We start from the raw sequence: 15,224 nt of genomic DNA, 5'->3' as shown, positions 1-15,224 counted from the left end.
GTGTTTGGAATGCGAAAGGTCAATTTTAGCCAAACAGAGCATTCTGGCGACTCGAGCTCGCAACTGGAACGAGTCGCGAGTTTAAGTCGCGAGCTAACTGCCTGGCTAGCTGGAGGTTTTGTCCTGTAGTGCGACAGCTAGCGTGACTCTTCAGCTCCCCCTGCATGCTTCACACATGTACCTTTTTGGCGACTCGGCAGTCACAAGCCAGTCACGAGGTCCAGTCGCGAGTCCCTACTTGAGTGCACACTCTTGAGCTTTTCTTCATACTCTTTTACACACTACCCTTACATGATTCTCGCCTAAATACAAGGGTTTCTAAATGCTGAATTACAAGCAAATTGGCACGGAATAAAGCCAACAAAAATGATTGAATAAATTCAATCTTACATGGTGCGATGGTGGTGGGGCTATGGATTCCGATGTTTGGATTCCGATGGTTTTGGGTGTTGTGGTGTGATGGTTTGAGGGGCTATGGATTTCGATGGTTGGATTCTGATATTTGGGTTCCGATGGTTGGATTCTAATGGGGTTTGGGTCAGATTTGGATTGGTTGGTTTGAGTTAGCGTGGTGGGCAGTGGTGCTAACGTGGTGGTGATTGGGTTGTTTTTGCTATAGGTTTGTTGGGTTTTGTTTTGTTTTGTTTTTTTTAATAATTTGGGTTTTGGTTCCAATGGGATTTTGGTAGGCAGTGGACAGTGGTGGCGTGTTGGTGGTGACTGGGTTGTTTGGTTTATTTAATGGGTTTGATGGGTTTTTGGTGGGTATTTGCTAGATTTTATTTATTTATTTTTAATTTATGTTTTTTATTCCGGTGGGATTTTGGTAGGTAGTGGTGGGCGTGGTGGTGGCATGGTAGTAATTGGATTATTTGGTTGTTAAGAGAGGGATATAGAGGCAAGGATAGAAATGAGAGAGGGAGGAGAGAAGATAATTTTTTTATTATTTTATTGCATAATTTATATTATTTTAATGTGTTGTATTATAAAATAAAAGTTGAGATGTTAGATGTATTGTAAAATAGTATGGTATAATAGATAAAATAGCTTTTGAAATGGTGAAATAGAATAGTTTGAAAACATGGGATGTGAATGCTCAACAAATTTTAACATACTGCAAAGTGTAAACTAACATGCATTTTAAGTAGTGTGTCTTGCCAATCAAATATGGTGATTGATTATGGCTTTAAAGTAAAATTTAACTTCACTATCCGTTAGCAACTTTCTTTTAATGGGAAGAATGGTGTGCAAGTTATTAGGTATTCCAATGTGTGTTTCTAGAAAAGAAAAAAAAAATCCAATGTCGGCCAAAATGTCATATACTATTGTTTGAAAAAATATGTATAAATTTATCACTGTTTGTGAAATATTTAGCAATTTATCACATTTTTGAAACTCGAATTTATGAAATTCGAGTTTGCCGTATAACTCGAGTTCTAAAAACTCAAGTTCTTTGAAAAAATAGCTCTTAGATTTGTCATACTATTTTTTATGGAGTTCGAGTTCTTAGAACTCGAGTTACATAAAAAAAAAGATTCAAAATTTTTCTATGGGAACTCGAATACCATAAAAAACTCAAGTTGTTAAAAGTCGAATTTCTAATTAATAATATAGCTCTACATATTTTGGAAACAGTAATACATTACAAAACATTTTCAAAATCTATTTCACCATTTTGGAACTCCTATGTCAATGCTACTGTTCTAGCCTTCTAGAGTGTTGCATTGATTTATGGATAAAAGCTATTACAGATACACAATTACACAAATATTTTTAAAACTGAAATTATGATCATGTCTTCAGCTCTGATTTCAATTATATAAAATTTATAAAAAAAAAAAAAAAGTGAGCATAATAAATACTAGCTTAATTTATTTAACAGGAACCGACTCGTTTCCCATTGAAACGGGAAATCGAAGACCGAATGTGGACACGTGTTTGCCGTATCCTATTATGTTTGTACACGAATCGAGTTCTTAAACCTACCGGCCCCACTCACTCTTAATTAACGAATGGTAGTGTACGTATTGGCTTCAACCGACATAAGCACGAAAAGAAGCATCTCGGCTCTGATATCTCACACCTAACACTATACTATGCAGATTACCTAACAGTCGCTTTGCAATTGCAAACCCATATTCCCAAAGTCATTTTCTAATTACACTACAAATACAATTACTGTGTATTCTTTCTTCCTTTCTTCCTAGCTAAGTTTTCTTTTACTTCTATAAAAAGAAATTTCTTAGCCAAAGCCCTTAGATCATAGTGAGTCAAGATATATAGATTGTGAAAAAAAAAATGTCAAGAATGGAGATTTGGGTAGTTCCATTTTTTGGGCAAGGCCATTTGTTCCCATGCGTGGAGCTATGCAAACACATAGCTTCAAGAGACTTCGAATCCACATTCATCATCTCCTCCAATCTCTCCACCTCCATCCCCTCCTCTTTCCGCCAACACCCTCACATCCAAGTCATCGAAATCCCATCCTCTCTTCCATCTCCACCACCACCACAACCACAGCCTGCCTCTGCCTCTGATCCCATGCACCACCACTTTAAACACCACGAACAAATGGCCCTCGCGCTTCAGAACCTCCTCTCCACCCGACCCGGACCCAAGCCCGTTTGCGCCATCCTCGACGTCATGATGGGTTGGTCCACCGAAGTCTTTGCTAAATTCCACATCCCAACTGTTGGTTTCTTCACCTCCGGTGCTTGCTCTGCAGCCATCGAGTGTGCCACGTGGAAGTCCCACAAAGAATTGGATACAATAAAACCCGGAGAGACCCGTTTACTCCCCGGGTTACCCGAAGACATGGCTATTTCCTATTCTGATCTTAAGCGCCGCCCTCATGGACCACCAGGCGGGCCACCACCAGGTCCACCACCGCCACTCAGCGGTGGACCACGACCATTCATCGGTGGCCCAAAGAAAATGGGTCCGCCAAAACCTGGAAGCCAGCCAATGTGGGTGGAGGAGGTAGAGGGTGTCATCACTTTGTTAATCAACACGTGTGACGATCTGGAGAGTCCATTCATTCGCTACATCTCCGATCAGGTTGGGAAACCGGTCTGGGGGGTGGGCCCACTCTTGCCCGAACAGTATTGGAAGTCAGCAGCAGCAGGCTCACTTCTTCACGACCGTGAACTTCGTACCAACAACAGGAAGTCAAATGTTACCGAAGACGAGGTGATCCAATGGTTGGATTCGAAGCCACGTGGGTCTGTTCTGTACGTTTCTTTCGGTACCGAGGTGGGTCCCACCATGGAAGAGTACCCACGATTAGCTGATGTGTTATTGGAATCATCGTCAACAACGTTTATATGGGTGATACAACCCGGTTCGAGAAGGTCCGGTCCGCCACGTGCATTCCTAGGGCCAGAGGGCCAACCCGGTTCAGAACAAGAAGAAGAGGTTGGTTATTTTCCTCATGGTTTGGATAGCAAAGTCGGCAATAGGGGTTTGATAATACGTGGATGGGCACCACAGTTGTTGATACTGAGTCACCCATCAACGGCTGGGTTTTTATCGCATTGTGGATGGAATTCAACTGTGGAAGCCATTGGTCGAGGGGTACCCATTTTGGCATGGCCCATTAGAGGGGATCAATACTATGATGCCAAATTGGTGGTCAATCATCTCAAAGTTGGGTACATGATTTCTGATGATTTGTCACGGACGGTTCAGAAAGAAGATATAGTGAAGGGAATAGAGAAATTGATGGGTGATGAAGATATGAAAAATAGAGCACAAGCACTCTGCACTAAATTTGTACAAGGTTTTCCAAAAAGTTCAGTCACTGCTTTGGATGCTTTTAGGGATTTTATCAACCACAAAGCTGCTTAGGCCTTTTAATTTTCTATATGTACACGCAATCGTGTGTTGTGTTTTCCTTTTTTTTTTTTTCTATCCATTTTTAATAACTCTAATAGACAGTATAGACAACCCCACAAAAAGAGAAACAAACTAATATGTATGGCTTTTATAAAATCCTTGAATGTTATATTCAATTTCCAGGATTTTGTTTCATAGAATCATAGGTATTGGAATCGAGTTATTGTATTTTGTTAATTTATTTTTGACAAAAATGTCATTTTGATTCTTACATTATGAAATCACATTCAATTTGATCCTTACATTTTAGTAGCAATCAATTTATTCTTATTATTTTCAAGGAGGAATTGGGTTTTTGACCTTATTTTTAAAAATACCTAGTATAATGTCTATGTTTTGAAACTATTAAGCACTATGTTCCTGTTTTCAAATTCGATTTTAAAATAAAATTGAGTTACAAGTGGAACTTGACATTAGTTCTATGTATATTTTGCCACTTAATTTTGAGGATATACATATAACTCAATTTTGAGGATATACATATAACTCAATTTTGAGAATATCGAGTTTTATACAAAACTTGATTTTGTTAAAATCGAGTTTAAAAAACAAGGGTGTAAGAGCACGAAATCTAGTGACCCAAGCCCACTTAGAATAGCCGGATAAAAGTTCCAAATTCAGCCTAAATCAATAAATACTTGTAAAGAGAGTGGGATGAATAAGTTTGGACTTCGCCTGAGAACACAGATAGAGTATGAGGAATCAGAGGTTTAAGATTTAAATGTACAAATGAGTCTTTACAAATTTGCCCGAGAACAATGTTCTTGAATTTTACAAGTACTGTTCACTCTCTTTCTCTCAGTTACTGTTCTGGCTGTGACCTATTTTTCTTTGATTCTTTTCTCTGGATCTCCCCCTATCTAAGAGTCTCTTTCCTTTATATACTCCATGGCCACTTGCATCCTAGCCCTCCATCTCCAATCCTCCTCAACCTCCTTAGGACACTTGTCCCACTAAACTTCTAATGAAGGTGGTGGAAGGAGCTGTAGATCCACTATTTAGGTCACTTTCCTCATTAATGCAGCTGATAAAACTGTTGTCAACCATTCAATGCGAAGGAATAGGTGAGACTTTGCAAGAAACTTCACACAAAGATCTCATTTAACCCCTGAGGCACCCACCTTCACCCATTATATCCCTCAAGGACGTTCTGTCACTTCCCATTCTCTCCTCGGACCGTCTCACTCCTCAAGCCGTGGATGCTCTTTCAAGAGAAACAATTGAAGGCTATAACGGTACTTCCCATCTTCGGTCCTCAGGTCCCCACAAGGGGGATTCTGCTAAATAGTTTCAAAACAGAGATATTATACTAGATATTTTTTATAAAAAAAAAGGGCAAAAGCCCATTTTCCCTTATTTTCAACATGCAGTCAATTTTTAATAATGTTAATTTTTTTTAGTGAAAGTTGTAGTCATTAATTACAAATAACCAAACTTTTTCCTATTAAAATTTACCTCAAAAGAACCAAAGAAAAAAAGAAAACAAGCAATTTTAGATTTATACAATCACCTCTCAAATACAAACAACTTTAAAATAAATAAAAACAAACAAACAAACAAACAATTTAAGAATGTACATTGTACCATCTCATTATTAATCATAACCTTCGAGAGAGAATTTTTATATAGATCATATTTAAATTTAAAACTAGAAACAATAGCACATCCCCTAAAACAAAATTCACATTTCATTTTTATTATATTGAAGTTACATCATTAAACACAAAGAAAATATTTTCTTTTTTGCACATTTACTTATTTATTAGAGAGAATTAAATAATCATTTTATTTCTTTTCTTTAAAAAAAAAAATGGAACCCGGATGACTTGATAAAATAATCAAGATCGTTTATTATTCTTTTGCAATATGAAAAACTAAATCTTCTTTTGCTGGGAGGAGAAGAGCTATTGGAACAGTAGCTATTGTATCAAAAAAATTTAGAAACAAAATTCAAAGTTAAAACAAAAATAAAAGAGAGCACAAAGCTTATTAGTGTCGGGGTTAAGGAAGGCTTGCAGCAACCTCTCTCTCTCTCTCTCTCTCTCTCTCTCTCTCTCTCTCTTAATAGTTAATGTTTACTTAAATGGTATTATTCTGATTTTGACTCTAGGATTTAATTTGTTTTCTTTAAAAAATATAAGGCTTTTTTTTAAAAAAATAAAAAATGTAAGGCTTGATTTGTTACATTTGAAACTATAGAGTTTAATTGGGACTACCCTTAAATTATAGTGTTTAAATAAAAATTTTGCCTAAATGTTTTAGCATCGAAAGCTCCATCAAGTTGGAAAAAGACCAAACAACACATCCATTTCAAAATAAGAAAATTGAATTTAACCACAAAAAAAAAAAAAAAAAAAAGCACACCTTTAGAGCTAACAAGGCATCCCATAGTGTGACCACCCGCAATGTGAGGTCGAACTCGATGAGACTATGTTCTAATTCAAGCATCTTCCACCTCCAAGCTCCTTCACTAATTTGGCAACCATGCTTACCCACATTGCCGACACAATACGGTGATCACTCATAGTGTCGCTGCTGATGACATTTATAGAGAGAGAGAGAGAGAGAGAGAGGTAAAATTGTATTTGTGGATTATTTTAATATGGGGAGAGAGAAAAATAAAAATATAAGTTTTAATAGGAAAGAAAAGTTATAGTTATTTTTTATTTTTCTAACTAGTTAAAAATATTACTATATAAATATCTCATCCCCTTCCTTCCCCATCAAGGCTCGAATCAAGATTTCATGTTTAGGGGTGTTCACAGCGTGGTTTTGGGCCATAGTACCGCATTTTAATAGATCGGTCATAATGCAATGCAATTTGTTTTTAGACTGTGCCGTGTGATGTGGTTTGGTCTTTTTTTTTTTTTTTTTTTTTGAAAATTGGTCAGTTTTCATATATATATTAAATATGTATATATTGAAAATCTTAACTTCAGCAGTTCAACATAACTCTTAGGGCATGTTTGGTAAACTGTAATGGGTGCTGTAATATAATAGGTGCTGTAATGTAATAGTTATTCCTATAGTCATTCCTTATGAATAGCTATTCTTCAAAATGAGGAATAAATATTCCTCTTTAAAATGTTGCATTAGCTATTCCTTAGTAAGTGCAATAATTTCAAAAATTAATATATTTCCAAATAAAAAAAACTTTCCATATACATCTAACAATTATAAAATTATAAAATCATAAAAAATAACACATATCTCTCTTAAATTTAAAAATAACAATTTTTAAGGAGATATAATTGTATGAGTAAGATATTTCCTAAAATAAATGTTAAGTTTCATTCTAATATTATAACTCATAATCAAACTAATGAATATGTTTAATTATTACATTACAACACATTTTATTCCTAGTAATAATGATTACAATTCCTGTCGTAATCTCCATTTAGTGCAATATAATAGTTATTGTAATAGACACTGTAATATAATAGTTATTCCTATAATTTAACCATTATTTAGTTTGGTAATATTTTTATTACAAAGAATAGTTATTCGTTATAAATTGCTATTCTTCAGAATGAGATATAACTATTCTTCTCTAAAATGATTATGGCAGTTATTCCTTAGTAGGTGCAATAATTTTTAAAATTAATATATCTTAGAGCCTCAGAACTTAAAGCCCATTATTGCAAAGGGCAAAAGCTACAAATGAATGCTCATGGTCTAGTTTACAATTGAACATGCTTAAAACAACCAGAGAAAAAAAAATCAGGATTGCAATTAGTAATATTAAATTGTAGTCATAATAATGTTTTTTTGCAAGGTTTTGGATCAAAATCAGGTGGACTAACCATAAAGTTGTTCAAGATATTAATATGTGAAAAATTTTCAACTTCTAACATCTTATTTTAATTTTCCTTGAATCAATTGTCACTAATTTGAGTATTTATTTAGATAGCATTAATTTGATAATAAAAATTATTAAATGGAGTATGACTTTAGAGTTCAAAAAAATTGCTTTTATAACTTTATAGAAAACCCTAACTCATTAAATAAAAATTATCTTTTATTTGTTCTCTTGAATAAGTGAAAAAGAAAAGATAGTAATATTAAAATCTTGTTGTTCCTTCATCCATAACCCCAATCCCTAAAGTTTGCGTATAGATGTAATCAACCATGGTTGAAATTAATATCACTCAACTTTTCTTCTTATGAATTTTTCTCATACCAAGGATTGGATTGTCATTGGCATTTCTGGTTGCCACTTACTGCATGAATGATTTGGAACCCAACAAGGCAACAACAATTTCCAAAAAGAAAAAGAAACTATAGTTGATTTTGATAACTATAAGTTAAAATCAAGCTAATTGGATTCAGAGATTCAATATATGAATATAAAATTATACAGATTTTAATTCTCAACATGATTTAATAACACAATCACAATAAAAAGAAATGTGAATAATATAAATTGAAGAAGAGATAATTAATATATGAATGCTCATGGTCTAGCTTACATTTGAACATGTTCCAAAATGGAAAACCAATTCAGAGAAAAAAGCAAATCAGGATTGCAAGTTTAGCTCCTGAAATATAACAAAATTTTGGAATAGGAAATTTTTTGCAGATGACTTTAGTAAGAAAGGATCAGGTCGTAATATTATATTGTAGTCCTAATAATGCTTTTCACTAGCTTTTAGATTAATAACTAAGTATAGAGTTCCCCTCTCTTACAGAATTGAAGTGCAGGATATGTATTTCCATTAAGCGAGTAATAGATGTGTCTTAAGCATCCGATTGCACCATTAGGTGATAGCTATTAACTTCATATCTGCTTGACACTTGTCCTATATGTTTGCAAAATGCCTGGACCTGAAATGCAACCATGAGACAAGTTGTATGTTACATAGAATCAATCATCTAAAAAGTACTTGATGGAGTTTTTTCTAATTAATATCTACCTTACTACTTAATAGCCTGGTTCACCATCACTCGGTTCAGTGCATCTTGAATTATTCGTTCAGATTCAGCTTTGAGTGTATTTGTAGCCTTATTTAAAGCAGTGTGCTGGACATCTAATGGCTACCCGTTTCTTCTGCCTGCTTGATAATTGGAATTCTCGTAGTATTTCCATGATATGCTAGTCCTGCATTTTATTTGACAGAAACTAAATGAAGCGGTATAGTCCAATGAGTCTGTAAGACTCACAAGCAAATGCTAAACTCCAAAACAAAAAGATTGAAGTAATAACGCTTCCACTTTTGCTTTATGCATTGAAAGCTATTAAATGTTGGTTTACTCTAAAATAAAGACCAAGACTCCTCTTCATTTAAACCCCCTAAAAAGTGTGGTTCCATAGTTTTTGAAATATTAGCAACCTTCTTCTCACGTGTAGTTACCAATATTCTACTGCCTCTTGCACCACATAGTAGAGATCCTTTTAACTTATCCCATTTTTCTGCATTATCATTCCACACATCATCTAATACAAGTAAGTATCTCATTTCATCTATTTCTTTATGAAGAACATTTATCAACGTGCTCATTTCAAGTTTTTCTTGTTTCTTACCTGTTGCATTTTCTAGGATTTTCTCAACAATCCTTTCTACATCAAAATCGTCTGAGATGCAGACCCACAATTTTTTATGAAAATGACTATTAATTTTATCATCATTGAATACATATTGAGCTAAAGTGGTCTTACCTAGTCCTCCTATACCTACTATAGGAAGGACTGAAACATTCTCTTCAATATTGGAATCCAATAAACGTTCTATGATCACTTTCTGATCAACCTCTCTTCCAATAAAGTATTTAGCTTCAACACTTACACAACCATGAGTCTTTCTCACACTATTAGTGACTTGTGTCTCCCTAGGACGTCCCTCTAACTTGTACCTATTCTTATCTACATCAATGGCATCTAACCTCCCCTTAATTGCCTTAATCTTATGACCCATTTTAAGACCATATGCAAGCTGGTTTGATTTGGAGAAGAAGATGCGTACCTCTTTCGCCTTCTTATTCCTGGTCATCACTTCCCGTTGTAAAACTTCAGTGGAAAAGTCATCCAGCAAGTCATCCGCTTCATAAAGTACATCTGTCAGCTTTCTCAGCCAATCACTGATGGCACCATTTTGCGCCTGTTTCTCCTCTGCATCCAGAATGACAGCTTTGATGGATAAAACCGTGTTCCTGAGCTTATCAAGCTCACCCTTGACACCCCAGAGCAGGACAATCTCTTGGAGAGCAGGCTTTGCCAATTGGCCAATGATTCCCTCAGCAACTTTGATGAGAGCTTCCGCCATTGCACGCTAGTAGTAGCAGGTGAATGAATGCTAAACGGTTACAGTGAACTCAGTTAAAAGGGAGGCAAAATGAGAACAATTGTTTGTGAGGAGAATGGCCTAGGCAGATTGGCCAATTTAGTTAGAATGCTAGCAAGTTGCAAGTACCGTTGTGATCATATAATATTAAACATTACTTTGGGCATAATGGTAAGATTCAATTCATCACATGGGTTTTCTTTGCTGGCTCTCACTAATTCAATTCATTATGTATTAATTCAAATTACTTTTGGGATAATGCATGTTATAGTAGTCTTGAAAACAAAGGTGCAGCGTGCACTTGATACACATTCTACGACAAATTGCACATGTTGCTGAATCTAAACGCATCTCAAAACATATATTAAGGTAAACAAACAATCGTTTTTGTCTCAACGGTAAGATGCCCATTTGGCCATGTATGACTAATGTTAAAAAACTAACGCATAACATTGGTCGTTGTCAGTGGCTCTCGTTTTAGTTCAATGTATTTGTATTAGTTTAAATTAGTTTTGGGTTAATGCTCCTTTAAATAGTCTTACTTAGTCTGCAATTTCATACTTGGTGACTTTGACTGGTGATTGGAATTTGTGAAAATAAGAAAATGTAGATGCTCTTGGTCATTATCCCATGACAAATTATAGGTAGAGAGGTTTGCTAATATATATATATATATATATATATATATATATATATATATGAAAATATCTACATTTTATCGAATGAGCAATCTGGACTCTGGACTCTAGATTTATTCTTAATTCCTTATCATTTTAATGAGTAAAGACAATTTTTTTGGGGTAAGACTCTCTTTCCCTCTCTCAATAACAGAAAAAAAATACCAAACAAAAGCGAAAACAAAGCTGTTATGAAATTCCCCATCAAAAAAAAAAAAAAAAAGAAGCTGTTATGAAATAATTATTAATTTTGTGTGTGGAAATGATTATTAATTTAATAAGTAATTAAAACGTAAATAGAATAAATTCATAAGTAACACTATTAAATTAAAAATAACTAAAAGAATTTAGATAGTTGCAACCGTATTATCACTATATATATTCTTTAAAAAAAAAAAATACTATATATAAACTAGCTTCATCACATGTGTTTTGCATGTGCAATGAAGGTAATTTTTATTTTGTTTTGGGTTTAGTGTCATCATGTTTAAAAACGAGATATAAATAGTGTGGATGTGTGGATCAATGGGTTTAGGTGTAATTTTGAATAATAATTAATAATGTTAAAAGCATGGGGTTCTAATGTTTGGGCAAGGCTTAGGTTCCCCTTTTAAGATTCTGTCATGTGGATTTTTTCTCATAGTATGAAACTTTATTTTTTAGTTAAGTATCCATATGACAGAATCTTAAGAGAGGAACCTAAGGAACTGCACCTAAGGTATTGTACCTGAGTTTTGTCCCTAATGTTCTATAGCTTTGCAAGTATTTCAAACTATGTAAAGTTGTGATTTACAACTATTTTGTGTTGGCTTTAATTCCATGCCAAATTTTATTGTAATTTTATTCAATCTTATGTACCCTATATTTTATGTGGGATTTCTTTGTAAGGGTTATGTGTGAGAGAAAGTGTGAAGACTCAAGGCAATATTGAAGATCAAAGGAGTTTTCACGGGTAGCTCACGAGAAGCCTTCCCACGAAGTGAAGCCATGCGCTCAGCGAAACATTCTGTTTTGCTATTTTGTCATATCTGATACATTATGTCTCTACCCACACTATATATACCCACATTACCCACATATTGAAATGAGTGTTTTTTGGAGAGAAACCATAGCCATAACCCTTGAGAGATAAAGATTGTCATACCCATAATCCTCTACACAATCCATTGTAATTTTCCTCAACTCCTACCTCTTCATATCTATATCCATATCCATATCCATATCCTTGAGAGGTTGATAGCTCAAACACTTATCACACCCAATTTGAATGATAAGTGAGGTTTTAGTGCTGCTGGGAAGCATTGGAAGAAGCCAAACTTTGTCGGATGCAATTGGGCGCATTGCGAGATCCAGAAAGTTAAACAAGACACAGTTCTAAGTAGCCTTGTTAGAGTTGGAGCTTGGAGGGGTAGATTAGGCTTGAAGGGTCTCTTGCTATTCTTGTATCTCAACTTATTGTCTAGTGCATCGATTTACCGCTTGGAGGGCAGCGGAGAGGCTTTTTGCCGAGTTCTTCAGTTTCCTCTTCGACAACACATCAACTTGTTATCTTGTATTTGCATTTCTCTTTCCTACTCTTTTAGCTTTCATTTTACTGTTGTGGTTTGAAGAATATGGCTTCAAGTAACTTTATTGTTTGTTCGCTCGCATTTACTAAATTTTGCACTTAGTTTAAGTTAAAGTAAAATCAACCGAGCCGTAATCTTTTAATTTGAGATCTAAACAAGTTCTTGTGTATTCACACAAATCTGAGCTTTCAAAGTGCAACAGGGGTCATGTTTTTATATCAATGCAGCTGAATGCCTTTGTTTTGTTTTGTAATCTTAGCAAACTGTAGCTTCCAATGTGGACAATTATTGGCCACACATGCATATGGGTTTATTTTATTACTTTGTTTTTTTGGGTTGAAGTAGAATTTGTTAAAATCTTTCTCCGTTCTTTTTTTCGTAATTAGTTATTTGTACATAAGAAAGGAAAAAAGTCTAAAACTAATAAACTTTAAAAAAAGAAAAAGAAAAGTAAACTGTTGTTTTAACCTGTTTGTGTTTTTAATTTAAAATTATCTAACTAAAAGATATGGGCATTTTAGAGAGTTTAAGAATTTATATAAGGGTATTTTAGTATGTAAAATGTTGAAATCCAAACAGAAAATTCTATTATTAGTGTACTAGACTCATCATAGGCACTTTGCACATACAATAATGCTCTTTATTATTAATTTTTTGTTCAATATTATAATTGTAAGTGCACAATTGCACCTGGACCCAAAGACAACTACGGGCTCAGGCCCAATGAGCCTTAGACAATAATATTTGTAGAGCGTGGACTTGGAACCTAGATTAGAAGTGCTGAGAACTTGATAACGGGCTAAGAGTTACAAACACATGTAAATAACAAAAGATAATTGTAAATAGGCCTCCTCGGACGTAAGCCGAGGACTACTTCTGTATTATTTCTATTTCTTACTTAAAAGTTACAATACTTAGTTTCTTTCTTTGTTGTCGATCCCCTTCTCTCTGGCCTCCACCCCCCTTAAATACTTCCTTCCCTGATACTTTTTGGACAGTGACTAGAAGTTTCAGCCCTACTGTTTAAGGGTCACTTCCCCATCAATGCGGCCAGGGAGGTAGGTGCAGAGCCTTTAATGCGGAGGTGGCAGCCTTTGCCCTTGATATTTTCTTTAACACTGGTGCATCTAGAAGGTTCAGGGTGTCCCCCTTTAACCATTAGTCTTTCTAGAGTTGTGCCTTGACCTTCATAATGAAGTCTTGAGTTCTCTTGGATCTGTCCGAGGAGAAGCTCGCCCTCGGCTGTACCCTCGAATCCTAGGCGTATGGGCCAATTCGTAGAGTTTAATTCTGGAGCAGGTCGGTCCTCCATGCTACAGTCCAAAGGCCCATATGCCCATTTGGGTCCTTTTACTCCCCATAATAATGTTTAACCTGTGTTTTTTAATTTAAAATTATTTAACTAAAAAATAGTTATATTTCAGAGAGTTTTAAAATTTTTTGAGGATATTTTAGTACGCAAAATGATGAAACTCAAACAAAGAATCATGTTATTAATAGTAAGACTAGCCTCATCACACATGCTTTGCACGTGAGATGAGGCTCTTTTTTATTTTTTGGGTTTAGAGCAATCACATCAGTCTCATCAATTTAATATTTTAGCAAAAATTTATCTAAACTTAAACAAAACAAGCGTGCATCAGCCTCACTAAATTAACTAAAGTTTTTAAAGAGGATAATCTCATCTCTATATGTAGTAAGCCTTTATCTTTACTACATTAAATTTCAATGTTAGTAAAGTATTAAGATTGATGTATGTGTATGAAAATAATAGATAGCTAAACTAGCAAAAGTAGAGTTTTTTTTATTTTTATTAGTTTAGCTAAATATTTGAGGAGACTGATGTAAATGCTCTTAGTGTCATTTTATTTAAAAATGAGATAGAGATAGTGTCCTAATTTTTAGGATCTTTCTACGAGTATTTTTTTTTTCTAATTAGTTATTTGTACATGAGAAAGGAAAAAGCTTAAAATTTATGAACTTTTAAAAAAAAAAGTAAATTAATCTCCTATTTGTGTTTTTAAGTTTAAAATTATTTAAAATAGAGGTATTTTAGAGAGTTTAAGAATTTGTATGAAAATATTTTAGTATGCAAAATGATGAAATCGAAACAAGGAATCATGTTATTAATAGTACTAGACTCAATACACACGTTTTGCGCATGCAATAATATTTTTTGTTTTTGTTTTTTTTAATGTTATATATAATGCTTAAAAGTGATATATAAATAACCGTGTGTATTTATTTAATTTTTTTAAAAAGGAGGTAAAGTAATGTGGAATAATGTTTAGAAATGAGATAGAGAACCATAAGAAGTTGAAACCCAATGAGACATTTGAATTTATTGATTGGAATAAGAATTGTGATAAGTAAAAAACATTTGAAGAATGAGTAGTTTTATGTGAGGTAATGAGTTTTTTTTTTTTTTGGAAATAATTTTGTTTTTTTTTTTTTGATAAAGATAATTGAAGTATTTGAATTTAAATAGATAACAAATACAAATAGGAATCTGAATTTTTTATTTTATAGGAGGAATCAGACATTTGAATACAAATGGGTGGAGAAAATAACGATTTTTTTTTTTCCTTTTGTATGTGAGATTTTTTTTTTTTTTGAGGGGGTTGTATGTGAGGTAGTATTATTGTTTAACCTCTTTTGCTTTTTTGTAGGAAAAAAATTAAACTAAAGAGTATGTTATTTCAAAATTTGTATGAAAATATTTTGGTATGCCAAAAATTGAAGACGAAACAAGGGAATCCTCTTATTAATAATAATATATATATATATATATATATATATAATAT

General features: G+C 34.0%; 3 protein-coding genes across 4 annotated transcripts in view; 1 reads left to right on the top strand and 2 right to left on the bottom strand.

Annotated features, from left to right (window-relative positions):
* The first annotated feature begins 2,217 nt into the window (after positions 1-2,217).
* Positions 2,218-4,118, top strand: LOC142612718 (scopoletin glucosyltransferase-like). Its single transcript, XM_075784855.1, has one exon. The coding sequence runs from the start codon at positions 2,299-2,301 to the stop codon at positions 3,844-3,846; it is 1,548 nt and encodes a 515-aa protein (XP_075640970.1). The 5' UTR covers positions 2,218-2,298; the 3' UTR covers positions 3,847-4,118.
* Positions 4,119-8,599: 4,481 nt separating this feature from the next.
* Positions 8,600-15,224, bottom strand: part of LOC142613264 (putative disease resistance protein RGA1) — a 51,617-nt gene continuing 44,992 nt past the window's right edge. Inside the window, exons 14-15 of one of the 2 annotated variants that reach the window (XM_075785518.1) lie at positions 8,811-8,995; positions 8,600-8,721 (exon numbers count right to left, since the gene is read on the bottom strand). The gene's annotated coding sequence lies outside the window, so the exon portion shown is untranslated. The remainder of the gene's footprint in view (positions 8,722-8,810; positions 8,996-15,224) is intronic. The other variant, XM_075785519.1, reaches the window with a different exon arrangement.
* On the bottom strand, positions 9,150-10,157 carry LOC142613454 (putative disease resistance protein RGA4). The gene has a single exon (XM_075785815.1). The coding sequence runs from the start codon at positions 10,155-10,157 to the stop codon at positions 9,150-9,152; it is 1,008 nt and encodes a 335-aa protein (XP_075641930.1).

The sequence above is a fragment of the Castanea sativa genome, chromosome 10 (assembly GCF_040712315.1).
Source record: "Castanea sativa cultivar Marrone di Chiusa Pesio chromosome 10, ASM4071231v1".
Lineage (NCBI taxonomy): Eukaryota > Viridiplantae > Streptophyta > Magnoliopsida > Fagales > Fagaceae > Castanea > Castanea sativa.
The sequence above is the reverse complement of the archived record's forward strand: the minus strand, read 5'-3'. Positions and strand labels throughout refer to the sequence as shown.

What these genes read in the sequence shown, in the direction of transcription:
- LOC142612718 (XM_075784855.1), top strand. Translation starts at nt 2,299, where the DNA reads ATGTCAAGAATGGAGATTTGGGTAGTTCCATTTTTTGGGCAAGGCCAT.
- LOC142613454 (XM_075785815.1), bottom strand. Translation starts at nt 10,157, where the DNA reads ATGGCGGAAGCTCTCATCAAAGTTGCTGAGGGAATCATTGGCCAATTG.